The 18,327-nt window shown below is 44.4% G+C and overlaps 1 protein-coding gene across 2 annotated transcripts; it reads right to left on the bottom strand.

Moving 5' to 3' along the window:
• Nucleotides 1-10,870: 10,870 nt before the first annotated feature.
• Nucleotides 10,871-17,028, bottom strand: LOC125521191. Of its 2 annotated transcripts, XM_048686247.1 has the most exons (8): nucleotides 16,482-17,028; nucleotides 15,265-15,506; nucleotides 15,063-15,185; nucleotides 14,717-14,833; nucleotides 14,434-14,616; nucleotides 14,199-14,340; nucleotides 11,404-11,572; nucleotides 10,871-11,341 (listed from the first exon to the last, which is right to left on the bottom strand). In XM_048686247.1, exons 1-8 carry the CDS (start codon nucleotides 16,897-16,899, stop codon nucleotides 11,011-11,013), a joined length of 1,725 nt encoding a protein of 574 aa, XP_048542204.1. In that variant the 5' UTR covers nucleotides 16,900-17,028; the 3' UTR covers nucleotides 10,871-11,010. The 2 variants fall into 2 exon arrangements, with proteins under 2 accessions (XP_048542204.1, XP_048542205.1); XM_048686248.1 differs by lacking the exons at nucleotides 10,871-11,341; nucleotides 11,404-11,572 and adding an exon at nucleotides 13,347-13,854 and having other exon boundaries at nucleotides 16,482-17,022.
• Nucleotides 17,029-18,327: the final 1,299 nt, after the last annotated feature.

Below are 18,327 nucleotides of genomic sequence, written 5' to 3' on the forward strand. Positions count from 1 at the left end.
TCATCAGGTTCTACTTTCTTCCCACTCACATCTTTTGAGAGAAACTCCTTCTCTAGAAAAACTCTGAATTTAGCAACAAAAGTCTTGCCTTCGGATTTGTGATAGAAGGTGTACCCAACTGTCTCCTTTGCGTATCCTATGAAGACATATTTCTCCGATTTGAGTTTGAGCTTATCGAGATGAAACTTTTTCACATAAGCATCGCAACTCCAAACTTTAAGAAATGACAGCTTAGGTTTCTTGTCAAACCATAGTTCACACGGTGTCGTCTCAACGGATTTAGATGGTGCCCTTTTTAACGTGAATGCAGCTGTCTCTAATGCATAACCCCAAAACGATAGTGGTAGATCGGTAAGAGACATCATAGATCGCACTATATCTAATAAAGTATGGTTATGACGTTCGGACACACTATTACACTATGGTGTTCCAGGTGGCGTGAGTAGTGAAACTATTTCACATTATTTTAATTGAAGACCAAACTCGTAACTCAAATATTTTACTTCTGCGATCATATCATAGAAACTTTCATTGTTGTTACGATGATTCTCCACTTCACTCTGAAATTATTTGAACTTTTCAAATGTTTCAGACCTTTGTTTCATCAAGTAGATATACTCATATCTGCTCAAATCATCTGTGAAGATTAGAAAATAATGATACCTATCGCGAGCCTCAATATTCATCGGACCACATACATCAGTATGTATGACTTCCAACAAATCTGTTGCTCGCTCCATTGTTCCAAAGAACGGAGTCTTAGTCATCTTGCCCATGAGGCATGGTTCGCAAGCATCAACTGATTCATAATCAAGTGATTCCAAAAGCACATCAGCATGGAGTTTCTTCATGCGTTTTACACCAATATGACCTAAACGGCAGTGCTACAAATAAGTTGCACTATCATTATTAACTTTGCATCTTTTGGTTTCAATATTATGATTATGTGTATCACTACGATCGAGATCCAACGAACTATTTTCATTGGGTGTGTAACCATATAAGGTTTTATTCATGTAAACAGAACAACAATTTATTCTCTTACTTAAATGAATAACCGTATTACAATAAACATGATCAAATCATATTCATGCTCAACGTAAACACCAAATAACACTTATTTAGGTTCAACACTAATCCCGAATTTATAGGGAGTGTGCGATGATGATCATATCAATCTTGGAACCACTTCCAACACACATCGTCACTTCACCCTTAACTAGTCTCTGTTTATTCTGCAACTCCCGTTTCGAGTTACTAATCTTAGCAACTGAACTAGTATCAAATACTGAGGGGTTGCTATAAACACTAGTGAAGTATACATCAATAACATGTATATCAAATATACTTATGTTCACTTTTCCATCCTTCTTATCTGCCAATCACTTGGGGTAGTTCCGCTTCCAGTGACCAGTCCCTTTGCAGTAGAAGCACTTAGTCTCAGGCTTAGGATCAGACTTGGGCTTCTTCATTTGAGCAGCAACTTGCTTGCTATTCTTTTTGAAGTTCCCCTTCTTCCCTCTACCCTTTTCTTGAAACTAGTGGTCTTGTCTACCATCAACACTTGATGTTTTTTCTCGATTTCTACCTTCGTCAATTTCCGCATTACGAAGAGCTTGGGAATCGTTTCCGTTATCCCTTGCATATCATAGTTCATCACGAAGTTCTACTAACTTGGTGATGGTGACTAGAGAATTCTGTCAATCACTATCTTATCTGGAAGATTAACTCCCACTTGATTCAAGCGATTGTAGTACTCAGACAATCTGGGCACATGCTTACTAGTTGAGCGATTCTCCTCCATCTTTTAGCTATAGAACTTGTTGGAGACTTCATATCTCTCAACTCGGGTATTTGCTTGAAATATTAACTTCAACTCCAGGAACATCTCATATGGTCCATGACGTTCAAAACGTCTTTGAAGTCCCGATTCTAAGCCGTTAAGCATGGTGCACTAAACTATCAAGTAGTCATCATATTGAGCTAGCCAAACGTTCATAACGTCTGCATCTGCTCCTGCAATAGGTCTGTCACCTAGCCGTGCATCAAGGACATAATTCTTCTGTGCAGCAATGAGGATAAACCTCATATCACGGATCCAATCCGCATCTTTGCTACTAACATCTTTCAACACAATTTTCTCTAGGAACATATCAAAATAAACACATGAAAGCAACAATGCGAGCTATTGATCCACAACATAGATATGCTAATACTACCAGGACTAAGTTCATGATAAATTAAAGTTCAATTAATCATATTACTTAAGAACTCCCACTTAGATAGACATCCCTCTAATCTTCTAAGTGATCACGTGATCCAAATCAACTAAACCATAACCGATCATCACGTGAAATGGATTAGTCTTCAATGGTGAACATCATTATGTTGATCATATCTACTATATGATTCACACTCGACCTTTTCGGTCTCCGTGTTCTGAGGCCATATTTGCATATGCTAGGCTCGTCAAGTATAACCCGAGTATTCTGCGTGTGCAAAACTGGCTTGCACCCGTTGTAGATGGACGTAGAGCTTATCACACCCGATCATCACGTGGTGTCTGGGCACGACAAACTTTGGCAACGGTGCATACTCAGGGAGAACACTTCTTGATAATTAGTGAGAGATCATCTTATAATGCTACCGTCAAACAAAGCAAGATAAGATGCATAAAAAAGATAAACATCACATGCAATCAAAATATGTGACATGATATGGCCATCATCATCTTGAGCCTTTGATCTCCATCTCCAAAGCATCGTCATGATTTCCATCGTCACCGGCATGACACCATGATCTCCATCATCTTGATCTATATCAATATGTCATCACATGGTCGTCTCGCCAACTATTGCTCTTGCAACTATTGCTATCGCATAGCGATAAAGTAAAGCAATTATTTGGCGCTTGCATCTTATGCAATAAAGAGACAACCATAAGGCTTTTGCCAATTGCCGATAACTTCAACAAAACATGATCATCTCATACAACAAAATTTATATCTCATCACGTTTTGACCATATCACATCACAACATGCCCTGCAAAAACAAGTTAGACGTCCTCTACTTTGTTGTTGCAAGTTTTACGTGGCTGCTACGGGCTTAAGCAAGAACCAATCTTACCTACGCATCAAAACCACAACGATAGTTTGTCAACTTGGTGCTGTTTTAACCTTCGCAAGGACCGGGCGTAGCCACACTTGGTTCAACTAAAGTTGGAGAAACTGTCACCCGCAAGCCACCTATGTGCAAAGCACGTCGGGAGAACCGGTCTCGCGTAAGCGTACGCGTAATGTCGGTCCGGGCCGCTTCGTCCAACAATACCGCCGAACCAAAGTATGACATGCTGGTAAGCAGTATGACTTATATCGCCCACAACTCACTTGTGTTCTACTCGTGCATATAACATCAACATATAAAACCTAGGCTCTGATACCACTGTTGGGGAACGTAGTAATTTCAAAAAAATTCCTACGCACACGCAAGATCATGGTGATGCATAGCAACGATAGGGGAGAGTGTTGTCTACGTACCCACGCAGACCGACTGCGGAAGCGTTGACGCAACGTAGAGGAAGTAGTCGTACGTCTTCCCGATCTGACCGATCCAAGCACCGTTACTCCGGCACCTCCGAGTTCTTAGCACACGTACAGCTCGATGACGATCATCGGGCTCCGATCCAGCAAAGCGTCGGGGAGGAGTTCCGTCAGCACGACGGCGTGGTGACGATCTTGATGTACTACCGTCGCAGGGCTTCGCCTAAGCACTGCTACAATATAATCGAGGTGGAATATGGTGGCAGGGGGCACCGCACATGGCTAAGGAACGATCTCAATGATCAACTTGTGTGTCTAGAGATTCCCCCTGCCTCCGTATATAAAGGAGCCAAGGGGGAGGGGGCCGCCGGCCAGGAGGAGGGCACAGGAGGAGTCCTACTCCTACCGGGAGTAGGACTCCCCCCCCCCAATCCTAGTTGGACTAGGATTCCCCGAGGGGGAAAGAGAGAGAGGGGGGCCGGCCACCTCTCCTAGTCCTAATAGGACTAGGGGAGGGGGGAGGCGCGCGGCCACCTTGGGCTGTCCTTTTCTCCTTTCCACTAAAGCCCATTAAGGCCCATATGGCTCCCGGGGGGTTCCGGTAACCTCCCGGTACTCCGGTAAAATCCCGATTTCACCCGGAACACTTCCGATGTCCAAATATAGGCTTCCAATATATCAATCGTTATGTCTCGACCATTTCAAGACTCCTCGTCATGTCCGTGATCACATCCGGGACTCCGAACTAACTTTGGTACATCAAAATGCATAAACTCATAATAACTGTCATCGTAACGTTAAGCGTGCGGACCCTACGGTTCGAGAACAATGTAGACATGACCGAGACACGTCTCGGGTCAATAACCAATAGCGGGACCTGGATGCCCATATTGGCTCCCACACATTCTACGAAGATCTTTATCGGTCAGACCGCATAACAACATACGTTGTTCCCTTTGTCATCGGTATGTTACTTGCCCGAGATTCGATCGTCGGTATTCCAATACCTAGTTCAATCTCGTTACCGGCAAGTCTCTTTACTCGTTTTGTAATACATCATCCCGCAACTAACTCATTAGTTGCAATGCTTGCAAGGCTTAAGTGATGTGCATTACCGAGAGGGCCCAGAGATACCTCTCCGACAATCGGAGTGACAAATCCTAATCTCGAAATACGCCAACCCAACATGTACCTTTGGAGACACCTGTAGTACTCCTTTATAATCACCCAGTTACGTTGTGACGTTTGGTAGTACCCAAAGTGTTCCTCCGGTAAACGGGAGTTGCATAATCTCATAGTCATAGGAACATGTATAAGTCATGAAGAAAGCAATAGCAACATACTAAACGATCGGGTGCTAAGCTAATGGAATGGGTCATGTCAATCAGATCATTCAACTAATGATGTGATCCCGTTAATCAAATAACAACTCTTTGTCCATGGTTAGGAAACATAACCATCTTTGATTAACGAGCTAGTCAAGTAGAGGCATACTAGTGACACTCTGTTTGTCTATGTATTCACACATGTATTATGTTTCCGGTTAATACAATTCTAGCATGAATAATAAACATTTATCATGAAATAAGGAAATAAATAATAACTTTATTATTGCCTCTAGGGCATATTTCCTTCACAACTCGTTGCATATTGAGCTCCACTTAATTTGTAGTATTGTTTGTTGCACTTTGCCATGCCATGCCTCATTAAACCAGACATGCATCATACTTGGTTGTGCATCATGCCATGTTTATGTGATGGTTGTTTTCTATGCTGCTTGCTTATTTCCGGGTTGCTTCTCTCGTTAGCTTCGGTTGCGTTCCGGAGTTGTGAGGATCCGTTCGTCTACGTCCGTTTGTCTTCTTCATGGACTCGTTCTTCTTCCTTGCGGGATCTCAGGTAAGATGACCATACCCTCGAAATCACTTCTATCTTTGCTTGCTAGTTGTTCATTCTATTGCTATGTCGTGCTACCTACCACTTGTTATATCATGCCTCCCATATTGCCATGTCAAGCCTCTAACCCACCTTCCTAGCAAACCGTTGTTTGGCTATGTTACCGCTTTTGCTCAACCCCTCTTATAGCGTTGATAGTTGCACGTGAAGATGAAGTTTGTTCCTTGTTAGAACATGGATATGTTTGGGATATCACAATATATCTTATTTACTTTAATGCATCTATATACTTGGTAAAGGCTGGAAGGCCCGGCCTTATGCCTGGTGTTTTGTTCCACTCTTGCCGCCCTAGTTTCCGTCATACCGGTGTTATGTTCCTTGATTTTGCGTTCCTTACGCGATTGGGTGTTATGGGAACCCCTTGACAGTTCACTTTGAATAAAACTCCTCCAGCAAGGCACAACCTTGGTTTTACCATTTGCCTCACCACCACCTATACTTTTCCCTTGGGAGTCGCGCTCTCGAGGGTTATCTTTACTTTAACTCCCCCTCCCCCCGGGCCAGTGCTTCTCTAAGTGTTGGTCCGAACCAGATCCACTTGCGGCGCCACCTCGAGGAAACTTGAGGGCTGGTTTTAGCTATACGTAGTGTTCATCCGGTGTTGTCCTGAGAACGAGATATGTGCAGTTCCTATCGGGATGTCGGCGCATCAGGCGGTCTTGCTGGTCTTGTTTTACCATTGTCAAAATGTCTTGTAACCAGGATTCCGAGACTGATCGGGTCTTCCCGGGAGAAGGAATATCCTTCGTTGACCGTGAGAGCTTGTGATGGGCTAAGTTGGGACACCCCTGCAGGGTTTTGAACTTTCGAAAGCCGTGCCCGGGGTTATGTGGCAGATGGGAATTTGTTAATATCTAGTTGTAGAGAACTTGACACTTAACTTAATTAAAATTCATCAACCGCGTGTGTAGCCGTGATGGTCTCTTCTCAGCGGAGTCCGGGAAGTGAACATGGTTCTTGTGTTATGCTTGAACTTAAGTAGTTTCAGGATCACTTCTTGATCACTTCTAGCTTCTCGACCGTTGCATTGCTTCTCTTCTCGCTCTTATTTGCATGTTAGCCACCATATATGCTTAGTGCCTGCTGCAGCTCCACCTCACTACCTTCTCCTACCCATAAGCTTAAATAGTCTAGATCTCGCGGGTGTGAGATTGCTGAGTCTTCGTGACTCACAGTTACTTCCAAACAGTTGTAGGTGCCGATGATACCAGTGCAGGTGACGCAACCCAGCTCAAGTGGGAGCTCGGTGAAGATCTTGATCGTTGTTTTGTTTCGTTTCCTATTGATCAGTAGTGGAGCCCAGTTGGGACGATCGGGGATCTAGCATTTGGGGTTTTCTTCTTTTATTTTGGTTCCGTAGTCGGACCTTGATTGTACTCTGGATGATGTACGTTTAACTTGTATTTGTGTGAAGTGGCGATTGTGAGCCAACTCTTTATCCCTTTATATTCAGTACATGGGATTGTGTGAAGATTACCCCTCTTGCGACAAACCTACCATGCGGCTATGCCTCTAAGTCGTGCCCCAACACGTGGGAGATATAGCCGCATTGTGGGTGTTACAGCTGGCTAGACCGGATGAGGTCCCATTTCTCTGGTCACATATACGGATAAAAGATTTCCAAAGAGCAGGGATCTTAGCGATGGAAGGAGCTGGGATCAGAAAGCACATAATCATGGATAACTTCATCAACATATATGGTTCATACGATATATCAGAACTATCTACTTATGCACCAGTATCAATAAAGGGGGTTGTGGAGTTTATTGCAGCAAGCTAGCTTTGACTCTTGGCTAACCTGTACTACGATTACAGTAGTTGAATAAGGTGAGAGAGCGCACACAAGTCCAACTAGCTAGTAACCACAACGATACACCACTATGGATTCTCAGTCGTCTCCCTACCAGAAGACCACCCATAGCGCAAACACTTATCTTGACTTTTTTAAAGTAACCATTAAAGTTGTCTATGAACAATATAAGTTTTCAAGTAGTCCATATAATGTGGGTGCGGCTATTCAAATAGATTCATAACCCTGCACGGGTCTACTTCTTCACACATGTGTCCACCACTTAGCACCTATACGCGACCTGTACTCAACATACTTCAAGCGAAAGCAGGCAGGGTGTAGACCATGACAGTTAACCACATGAGATTCTAGTCCAGGTTTATCGTCTATCTAAGGCTGAACCCGCAAAGGAAGTTCAGCCGAAGTTTCTATTACGAACTTCTATTACAACCTCAAATGATGCATGCAGAGTTCCCAAGCCCACCCTCGGGTAGTATTCTCTTGGTACACCATGCCACGTGCCTTGTCGTCCCAAGCCCACCCTTCGGGTATTGTCCGCTTGGTAAGAGCAATAGCACAACTTGAAGGAAATATGCCCTAGAGGCAATAATAAAGTTATTATTTATTTCCTTATTTCATGATAAATGTTTATTATTCATGCTAGAATTGTATTAACCGGAAACATAATACATGTATGAATACATAGACAAACATAGTGTCACTAGTATGCCTCTACTTGACTAGCTCATTGATCAAAGATGGTTAATTTTCCTAGCCATAGACATGAGTTGTTATTTGATCAATGGGATCACATCATTAGGAGAATGATGTGATTGACTTGACCCATTTCGTTAGCTTAGCACTTGATCGTTTAAGTTTACTGCTATTGCTTTCTTCATGACTTATACATGTTTCTATGACTATGAGATTATGCAACTCCTGAATACCGGAGGAACACTTCGTGTGCTACCAAACGTTACAACGTAACTTGGTGATTATAAAGGTGCTCTACAGGTGTCTCCGATGGTGTTCGTGGAGTTGGCATAGATCAAGAATAGGATTTGTCACTCCGATTGTCGGAGAGGTATCTCTGGGCCCTCTCGGTAATGCACATCACTATAAGCCTTGCAAGCAATGTGACTAATGAGTTAGTTGCGGGATGTTGCATTACGGAACGAGTAAAGAGACTTGCCAGTAACGAGATTGAGCTAGGTATTAGGATACCGACGATCGAATCTCAGGGCAAGTAACATACCGATGACAAAGGGAACAACGTAAATTGTTATGCGGTTTGACCGATAAAGATCTTCGTAGAATATGTAGGAACCAATATGAGCATCAAGATTCCGCTATTGGTTATTGACCGGAGACATGTCTCGGTCATGTCTACATAGTTCTCGAACCCGTAGGGTCCGCACGCTTAAAATTCTGTGACGATCGGTATTATGAGTTTATATGTTTTGATGTATCGAAGGTAGTTCGGAGTCCCAGATATGATCACGAACATGACGAGGAGTCTCAAAATGATCGAGACATAAAGATTGATATATTGAAAGCCTACATTTGGACATCGAAAGAGTTCCAGGTGAAATCAGGATTTTACCGGAGTGCCGGAGGGGTTACCGGAACCCCTCGGGGTTAATGGGCCTTATTGGGCCCTAGTGGAGAGAGAGAGGGGGGCCGGCTAGGGCAGGCCGCGCGCCCCCTCCCCCTCTGGTCAGAATTGGACTAGGAGAGGGGGGTGGCGCCCCCCTTTCCTTCTCCTTCTCCCCCTTCCTTTCCCCCTCCTAGTAGGAGTAGGAAAGAGGGGAATCCTACTCCTACTAGGAGGAGGATTCCTCCTCCTGGTGCGCCCTCTAGGGCCGGCCGGCCTCCCCCCTTTGGAAAAATCGTAGCTCAAAATGGTACAAACGAAAAGTTTGGATTTTTCTTATAATTTTTTCATATATAAATTATTTCATTTTGAGCTACGATTGATTTTATATGATTTTTTGAAGTTTAGGCAAATTTCTGAAAATAAATAAATCATTTAGATTTATTTAAAATCCAGAGATGATTTGCTGTGTCAACATTACATCAGCACAGTCAGCATTGACTTGACCAAAGTCAAACCTGACAGTGAGTCCCACAAAGTCAGCTGGACTTGTTTTGATGATACATTACCAAGGCAAGTACCAGTTCCAGGCCACTTGAATCCATTCTGACTGGAAGACATTGCGTGAATCGTGCGAGGTAAATAGGCATCACGCAGGTGGTGCCATGGCCGATGTTAATTGCACATGCAGTTGGACAGGGGCCAAATATTTCTCTCTGGGCTGAATCTGTTTGCCGCTGTTAACAATGTCTCTGAAGGTAAATTATACAGTATTATCACGCAACAGATGTTGCCATGGATGAAAAGAAATGGATCCGAATAAGGCTCAAAATCAAGAATCACAATCAGCACGGAATCTGTTCTCTACGTCTTCAGGACCGCATCATCATCGGATTGACGGAAATTAAAGCAAACAGGAACGCCAAGTTTCAGATAACTGACGGGAAACTGAACTGGGCACATAGTCGGATTCAGAGAAAGGAAATCTGACGCGTCCTCCATCGCCTAGTGCAGCGTCTTTAAATATCAGCACAGAACACCTTCCAATCCCGCAGACAAACCTCTCCCAAATCCCTCGCCCGCCCTCGATCGACAGCACCCTCTCCTAGCTGCAGTAGAACCCTAGCAGCAGATCGGGCAGCCGCCGGCCGGGATGGAGGGGCTCGACGTCGACGACGTCTTCCACCACTACCGGCTGAGCCCCACGGAAGTGGACGCCGTCACCTACTACCTACCACGCCTCCTCTCCGGCGAGACGCTGCATGCCGTCGACAAGCTCATCCACCGCGTCAACATCTCGGGCTGCGAGCCCAAGGATCTGGCCGCCCGATACGCGCCCGTGCCGCAGGCCGTGAGCAGCGGCGACCGGTTCTTCTTCACCACTTGCAAGAGCAAGAACGGGAGCAAGCTCCAGAGCGTGCGCGGCGCCGGCGGCGGCACATGGACCATCCAGAAGACCACGGAGATTTGCCACGCGGGAGTCAAGGTCGGCGAGGTCAAGAACCTCTCCTTCAAGAAGAAGGGCAAGTCCACCGGCTGGGTCATGGAGGAATACCGATGCCTGCTGCCGGAGGCCACCGTCTCCGACGGGGTGAAGGTGTTCTGCAGAATGCACTTGGCTCAGCATGCCCCTGACGCGGCCCGCCAGGAATCGGCCGCGTACAATCGTCAACAAGAGCAACCAGAGGCCGTGACCCCGAGCACGCACGCGCAGAAGAGGCCAGCGCCGGCTGCCGCCGCCGATCCTCATCCGCCGCGCCCCAAGAAGAGGATGCGCGGTGCCGTCCCCGTCCCGGCACCTGCCACACCGTCGTTCTTGATGTATGATGAGGCAGCCAGAGCAATGCATGGCCCGCTGGCTCACACCAACTTCCCTGTTCAGTATGCCCAAGCATCATGCGAGTCCACTACAACATCCAGCCGCTCCGACGTTGCTCAAGCTCCTGAGATTTCCTCCCAGTCAGATGTGCTTGAGTCCACCCAATCACTTGTGCTGGAGTCTGTCAAGCATTACAGCCAACAACAGATTGTTCCTGAGGCTGGCTCAAGCATCTGAAGAGGGTGTCTTTGAGCCATTGGAGCCTATTTCCAATTTGCCGGATGGGAAGGCAGATGGTTTTGATATCGAAGAACTAATGAGAATGATGGAAGACGACCCAATTGAAGTTGAGCCGGCCACTGGAGCCAACACTGGCGTGGAGATGGGCCAACAGGAACCTCTGTACCTGGATGCCTTGGACCAAGGTGTGCTGGAGGACATGCTGCAGTCCGATTACCCTGCCTTCCATGATGCTGACAAGGAGAAGAGGTACAATGCCGTGCCGGATCTTGACGCTCCATCGCTTCAGGGACAGGACCACTTGTTGAAACCGCGGCCGTGCTCCTTCGATCCATTTGAAGCAGCGTGGAAGGCCGAAGAGGCGGCCAATCTTCACGCTGGAGGGCACAGCAACTTCTTCTCGCCTGCAAGTGTCTACTAAGTCCGATGTTGAAATTGTTTTCAAAGTGTATACGAGGATACTCACTGGCTGATGTAATAGTTCGTCCATGTACGATCGCCATGGATGTACCTCTGAGCAATTTGCTCCACTTGTTCATGCAAGCTAGTAAAACTGTTGTTGTTCTTCTTGCTCCTGTGATGGATTTCTGAACCTTGCATTCGCTCCTGCACTAGTACTTCTTCTGCTCTGTTTCCTGTGATGGACCATGTTAAAACTGCTCTATCTTTTTGTATTAGTTTCAGATAAGCAAGCATGATGCAGTTATGATCTGGGCAACCGCAGATAAGTAGTAGGACTAACTATGTTTGTAAATCAAAACTGTTTCGCTGCTCTTGATAATCTGCAGAACAACTACAAGTTCATAAGTTGCAGAGCAGATTCAAGTTGTGACAAAAAAAAGTTTGTTCTGTCTATTTACAGTGTGGAGTGAACAGTTATTACAGTGTCAATGTTCATGATTTACAGTGTGGAGTAGTCATATTTTTCCTTGAAATTTAAGTGCAATTTGGCTGTCTTGTTTCTAACTGAATTTACAGTATCTAAGTGGTCCCCAAATTCTGCAGTATTTATGTTCATGACTTACTGAACTATGTTGTCTTTTTTAATAATGCCTTCATCTAAATAGTTGTATTTTAGCTCCATAGTGTGTAATTTGTTCCTTGGTTTTCTGTCATCTCTGAATTTTGCTGTTCCTGTCCTTGCTACTCCTTAATTCACACATGCACAGGAGGTACAAGAGGTTGAACTGAATCACCTTTCTGAATTCCCTTTTGTTATTTGTACCTCAAACAAGTACCCAGATTATAAAGATCTAGTGAGCATTGCCAATGTTGGAGAGGGAGTGATCTGAATAGGTTTATTTGACTCATCTTCATTAATTTTTCTCCCTAACCTTTTTTACAGTACAAATGATAATGACTGACAGTTTCGGACACTGCACTTGTTGATCATTTAAGTCTGAACTTTTCTGACAGTTTCGGATTTTCTTTTGTAGTTTCATTGATTATGCATGAACCCATAATTTAGTTGTATTTTTTTACTGGGCCGATGGCGGAGGTTGCGGGGCATCGATCGGTCTACTGGAGAGGCGACCGGCGAAGCGGGTTCCCTCCCTGCATGGTAGAATGGCGGCGGCAGCGCACGTCCCCAATGGCGCCCGTGTCCCTGCCTTCTGCTGAAGGCCGGCAGCGGCAAGGAGGAAAGAAGGAACTGGTCAAACAATCAGCCTAGTGAGCTTTCCATTCCTTGTGACTGGCAGACTGAATGGCTCTAGGCCCATTAGCTTACTTAGACGCTCAAAGCAGCGACTGGCTCTAGGCCCATTAGCTTACTTAGACGCTCAAATGCAGAATTCAGGTCAGGCAAGCGGACATGATTGCTAAAAGTTTAGACAGTCATGTGTACGGTCTGTTGTTCGGTTTTGGTGTGGTTCCTTGTTCTTAGTTCGACTACTGGAATTATCTTTAGCATGCATCTTGTTATATTTGAAAGTTGTGTATTGATGGTTCGATGTACTTATGCATTTAGAAAGTACAAGTATTTGTTACCTGAATTATTATGACTTTGCATTAATTTTTTCGCGAATACGCGAAAGCTTGTGGATCATTGCATTGATAGAAGGAGTTGAAAGATAGGAGTTGAAAGGGATACAAGGGTAGCCATTGATAGAATTTTTTGAACATTTTAAAACATGCTATCGAGTTTTGGAGCACCGGGAGCACCCTAGGGGTGGGAGTACCAGATATTTCCCCAAAACTGTTGCTCTACTTCTTGCTCCTGTGAGCCTGCAATGGTACTGCTCTGTTTCTGAGATATATACTACTACTCCTGTGAGTATAATCTTGTTTTTCGTTTCTTGGGCTGGAATATGCCGTTTGATCACAAGCATGCTAGGTGCAGTTCTGATCCCATGGAGAATTTGTAATCTATGTGTGAGTTGGTACAATCTAGTTTTATGGACATATATCTAGCTGGCAATGAACGATAACGTACTAAAACAAAGGTTGGTACAATCTAGTTTCATGTCAGCATGAAGTAATCTATTACATACTACATCATGTGGATGGATTTACATTGAGAGAAAGAAGGATTTAGACTGTTACTGATACTACATCAGGCTACCCTAAGCGTTTAGTGGAGTGATACACATCACCATTTTCTGTAGATGTGTTCTCCATGCCACGAGGCACCACAGTTTGTTTTCATCAGTTGCTCAGGCCACCAGTGAGCCACCCCTATTTTTGTCAGCCTAGTGAGCTTTCCATTCCTTGTGCAACTGGCCATAATTGTAGTTAGATCTTGTTGCAGTGTCATGCTAACTACTTGGCGTATTACTTCGCAGTAGTGATCAACTGATCATATCATGTGAAATCCTCGTATTTTTGCAATTTATGTATCAGCTGTTCATCTGGTAACTGTCCTCTGATACATCAATATCAAGAAATGACCCCAGTACCTGAACCATCAAGCTACCGGCTGAAAAGAAAAACAAGAGTCAATATTCTCGCTGTGGGAACTACTCCCTCCTGTAGGAAATCTAAGGTGTTAACTTTATTGTCCAAGTTTGAAGTACAATATTACAAATCACAATCACAAGAAAGCACTTTTGGAAAAACATAACCCTATTGTGCTTTAACATAACCCACATATTCTCAGATTATTTGTTGGTCAAATTTAAACTTGGATGCCCGAACTACGCCCTACATTTCCAAACAGTGAAGGACATTGATGGTTTGTACTGCAACTAGTCATTAACTTTCATCATTGAAAATTCGTAATGCAGAATGTAGCTGAGAATGTGGTGGCTGGTGAATAAGTACCTATGATGAAGATAGCTCCAATAAGTCCAGTAATGCCCCATCTCTCGCCATGAATTGCCCATGCGAAAGTAGCACCCCATACTGGTTCCAGACCATAAATTATTGCAGTTTCTGTAGCTGATACATCACGCATAGCAACGATCTGATGACAGGAAAATGTCAGAAAAAAAGGTATTTCTAGAAATAAACTGACATCAAACTGAAAAGAATCGGCATGGCAAGATTAGTTACTAACCTCTGCCCATAAACAAAAGGTTGTTGCGATTATGCCTGTGTATAGTATTGCTAGCCAAGGAAACGATGACATCATACTGAATAACTCTGTTGGTGTCCCTGATTTTAAATTCCAGGGTACCACATTCTGGAGGAAGCATTTAACAATGAACGAGACTGCCGACACAACAGCTACGACAACCACCTGATTTTAAACCAATTTTTAGAACACTTGCTCGAGAAAAAAGAGGAAAATTTTCAGAGATAAATGCAAGAGAAGCATTGAGATTTAGTCGATAACTAACCTGACATCCAACAAGCGGTAGGAAATTTTCTTTCTTCATTTTCCTGGAAATATGCTCGGTTCTGAGCATGTGAATTCCAAAACAAAAGGCACTAAGGAGGGTCAGAAGATCACCAACCTAAAGACAGTACGCAGAGACAGGATCAATCAACATGATATGTGCAAGTTGTGCAGTTATTATCAACTTGTTGAATCAAGAATAAAGAGGTCAAATTCTAAAGCACACTAATACAGAGCTCAAATTATAAAGCACACTAATCTTGACACAGAACAATACTATAAGCCCTAAGACAAATAAGAACGTTCAGACAAACTTGTGCACCTTTACATGTAGATAATCGACTTACACATGGTGGAGAACCACTTAACTCCAGAATACCAACCCCGAGAACTGATAAAAATGCTCCAAGCCATGTATATGCAGGTATTTCTGCTCCAAGAATACCATCCAAGAAAGGAACAATGATCACCTGAATATGTTTGAGTAAAGAACATACAACATATCTTAGTGGGAATACTTTATGGACTAAGCTTGAGAAAGGATCTTACTGTGAGGGCGGATATGAAAGATGCACGGCCAGCATCAGCTGTAACTAACCCAATAGATTGAGTGAGGTAGGCCAAGGTTACCCAAACCCCCAGCTCTACGCCCCTAAGAACAACTTGCATGTCTCTGAGTGACTTCAACAAGAATGGCACAAAAGGAATGGCCGCAATAGTGAAGCGTATGATATTGAAAAGGTCAGGATCCAACATAGTCTGTGCTTCTTTGACAATAGAAATGTTGCTTGCTGGTAGAAAAAGAAAATTCAATTTAGCTGACTATTCAGGAGAAAATCTCAGACAAGGAGTGTTCAGCAGTACTCATCAAATTTAAAATCAGGTAGCGAGGTGCGAATTTACTTGTATTGTTCATCTGAAATTGTGTTCACATTTTCCAAATCACACTACTATAGTGTATTGACACTCATTCTATGTGCAATAACCGGAAAATGGAGCATGGACTTCTATTCTTAGTAAGCAAGCACTAAAGAAATATAACAGCAACACTCCATATTTGATGGCAGAGCCTTAGAGAACAAAAAGAGAAGAATTAGCATGCTATATCAGGCAAAAAGGATAGATACAACATCCAGGAAAAGGCATGCACTATCACAATATACATAGGATATACTGAACATGTTAGCAACAATATTATGTGAGAATTGCAATCACACAATGTATACCTGAAATGACTATTTCATAGATTAAGCTATTAATCTATGAATGAAGCCATAGTACGTTATGGTATTCTAAAAATTATATTTCCATGTACACTAGCTAACTAGCATGCAGGTACACAATAAGTGCCTGTTCGGCAGGCCTCCGCTCCGAGCTCAGCTCCTGGAGCGGCTGGAGGAGCTGCGGAGTGGCACCGAACGCGCTGGCTCCATGCCTCTCCCAGAGCGGAGCGGAGCGGCTTGTAGGCCACTTTTTCAGAGTTGCAAAAGTGCCGCTCCGTGCGCTCCGCTTCTGGATGGAGCTGGGAGTTGGAAAGCAGGGAGTGGACGTCTGCCGAACAGGGCCTAAGGTTGTGCTTGTGGTATTGAAATAACCCACACCATTCCAGTCCGAGAAGACATCACCCCAGGATATGACACAGATATGACAGACCCCAGACCCCTCCCCTCGCCATTTCTCTCTGAAATACCATCGAACAGGTGGTGTGCAGCGTGCAGTAATACTCTATCAGAAATGCAGGGCGAGGGAGCCGGATACCTCCGTACCAAATATGAGGACGAGCAGGTTGAGCAGGATGACGCTCCTGGCCCTCCTGGGCACCAACGACGACGCCTTCCGCCACGCGGCGCGCGCCTGCCGCCCGGCCGTCCACCGGAGCGGCGACAGCGGCTCCTCGGGGACGGGGCTGGAGAGCCCGCGCGTGACGGGCGCGGGCGGCACCGCCTTCTTCATCCACCCCTCGCCCTCACCCGACGCCCTCTTCGGGCGGGACGGTCGCCTCGCCGGAGGGAGCGCGGGGTCGTCGGACGGAGTCGCGGAAGGGGACAGGAGGAGGTGGCGCCTTCTCGGTAAGGCCGCGGTGTGGGAGCCGGGGAGAGGGAGGTGGCGAGGGCGAGCGGAATGGGCTTCTCGAACGCGGGGGCGCCATGGGCGGGGCGGATTCGGGAGCTCCGAGAGGAGCATCTGGCCGGAGGAAGGAGGGGACGGTGGGACGATCGAGCTGGGGTAGTGGGGTGTGTGCAGTGTGCTGAGTAGCAGGAGTGGATGGCGAAGCAGACCACACGCGGGCACCTCGCTCGGCTCCACAAACACATGCGTGGGACGGTGGGCGCGCCTTCCACTAACATTAAGGCCTCTTTGGTTGATAGGATAAAAAAATCGTAAGAATAAAAAAATCATAAAAAATGAGATGACTTGTATCTTAAATCTTATGAGTAGGAATAGGAAAGGAGATGTCATTTGATTCATATTATAGGATTTTTTCCATTGAGTCTAGGCTAATGTTTATTTTCCTATGAAATGTGGAGGATAGGAAGAATTCCTCCATAGAAATAGGATTCCCTTCCTACAAATCAAAGGACTCTAAAGGAATTTTTTTTATAGAATTCTATAAAATTCCTACAAGATTCCTTTAAACCAAAGGAGGCCACAAAGATGAACAGTAAAAATGTACTAGTACTAGTACCGCAGAAAAGTATTTTTAGAGTTTTTTTATGTTGTATTTTACGGTTTTCATACACGTGGTAAAAATACATATGAATTTTTAGATTTTGTATAAGGGCATAGGGCTCATTCATGGCAAGCACAAAAACGATTAAATAATACAAATTAGACTCAAACTCAGCAACAATGCAATGTTAAGATTTAGTCAAGACATTTTAGGTGCACACGGCCAAAAGGACAAAAGAAGAATAAGAAGGAAAAAAACAACGCGATTAACCACGTACAGCAAAACAACAATGCTAAGACATTTGCAAACTGAGTGTGGCTCAGATGGTTAGTTGTTTTTGTGGTGAAACTAATCCACCATGGCTCAAGTTCTAGACTAGACTTTGACACTTGCGCTCGCATTTTTTGGATTTATTTCAGACTTCTCAGCGATGTTCGTTCATTGAAATGAGACGCTCTCGTTGACTACAAGGCGCATATGATGACTTCGCCAATCTCAAGATGTTGCGCCGGCTTGATGTCTCAGAGATGTTCATAGAGGTGTGATGAGTGTAAGCGGGCAGGTGAGCATCTGTAATTTTATTGTGTTAAAATAATACAAGTAAGCGGGAGGGCTCCGTTTCAGGTGCTTCTTCAAGTTTTGTTAGGGTTTATATCCTGCTCAAGAAGACAAGACGATGGCGGCTTCTTGATGATGGAATAAGGTTCTCCCCGTCTAGCCCTCGTTTTCAATGGTGTGTCTAGCATTGTCGTGAAGGAATATGCCCTAGAGGCAATAATAAAGTTGTTATTTATATTTCCTTATATCATGATAAATGTTTATTATTCATGCTAAAATTGTATTAACCGGAAACTTAGTACATGTGTGAATACATAGACAAACAAAGTGTCACTAGTATGCCTCTACTTGACTAGCTCGTTGAATCAAATATGCCCTACGGA

This window comes from Triticum urartu, chromosome 7 (assembly GCF_003073215.2).
Source record: "Triticum urartu cultivar G1812 chromosome 7, Tu2.1, whole genome shotgun sequence".
In the NCBI taxonomy this organism is placed as follows: domain Eukaryota; kingdom Viridiplantae; phylum Streptophyta; class Magnoliopsida; order Poales; family Poaceae; genus Triticum; species Triticum urartu.

Excerpts from the sequence above, each read along its gene's own strand:
- LOC125521191 (XM_048686247.1), bottom strand. The coding sequence starts at position 16,899 with ATGCTCCTCTCGGAGCTCCCGAATCCGCCCCGCCCATGGCGCCCCCGC. Across the intron at positions 14,341-14,433 it reads CCTTTTGTTTATGGGCAGAG|ATCGTTGCTATGCGTGATGT; the intron begins GTTAGTAACTAA and ends TCCTGTCATCAG. Across the intron at positions 11,342-11,403 it reads ACGAACTATTACATCAGCCA|GCGAGAAGAAGTTGCTGTGC; the intron begins GTGAGTATCCTC and ends AGACACTTGCAG.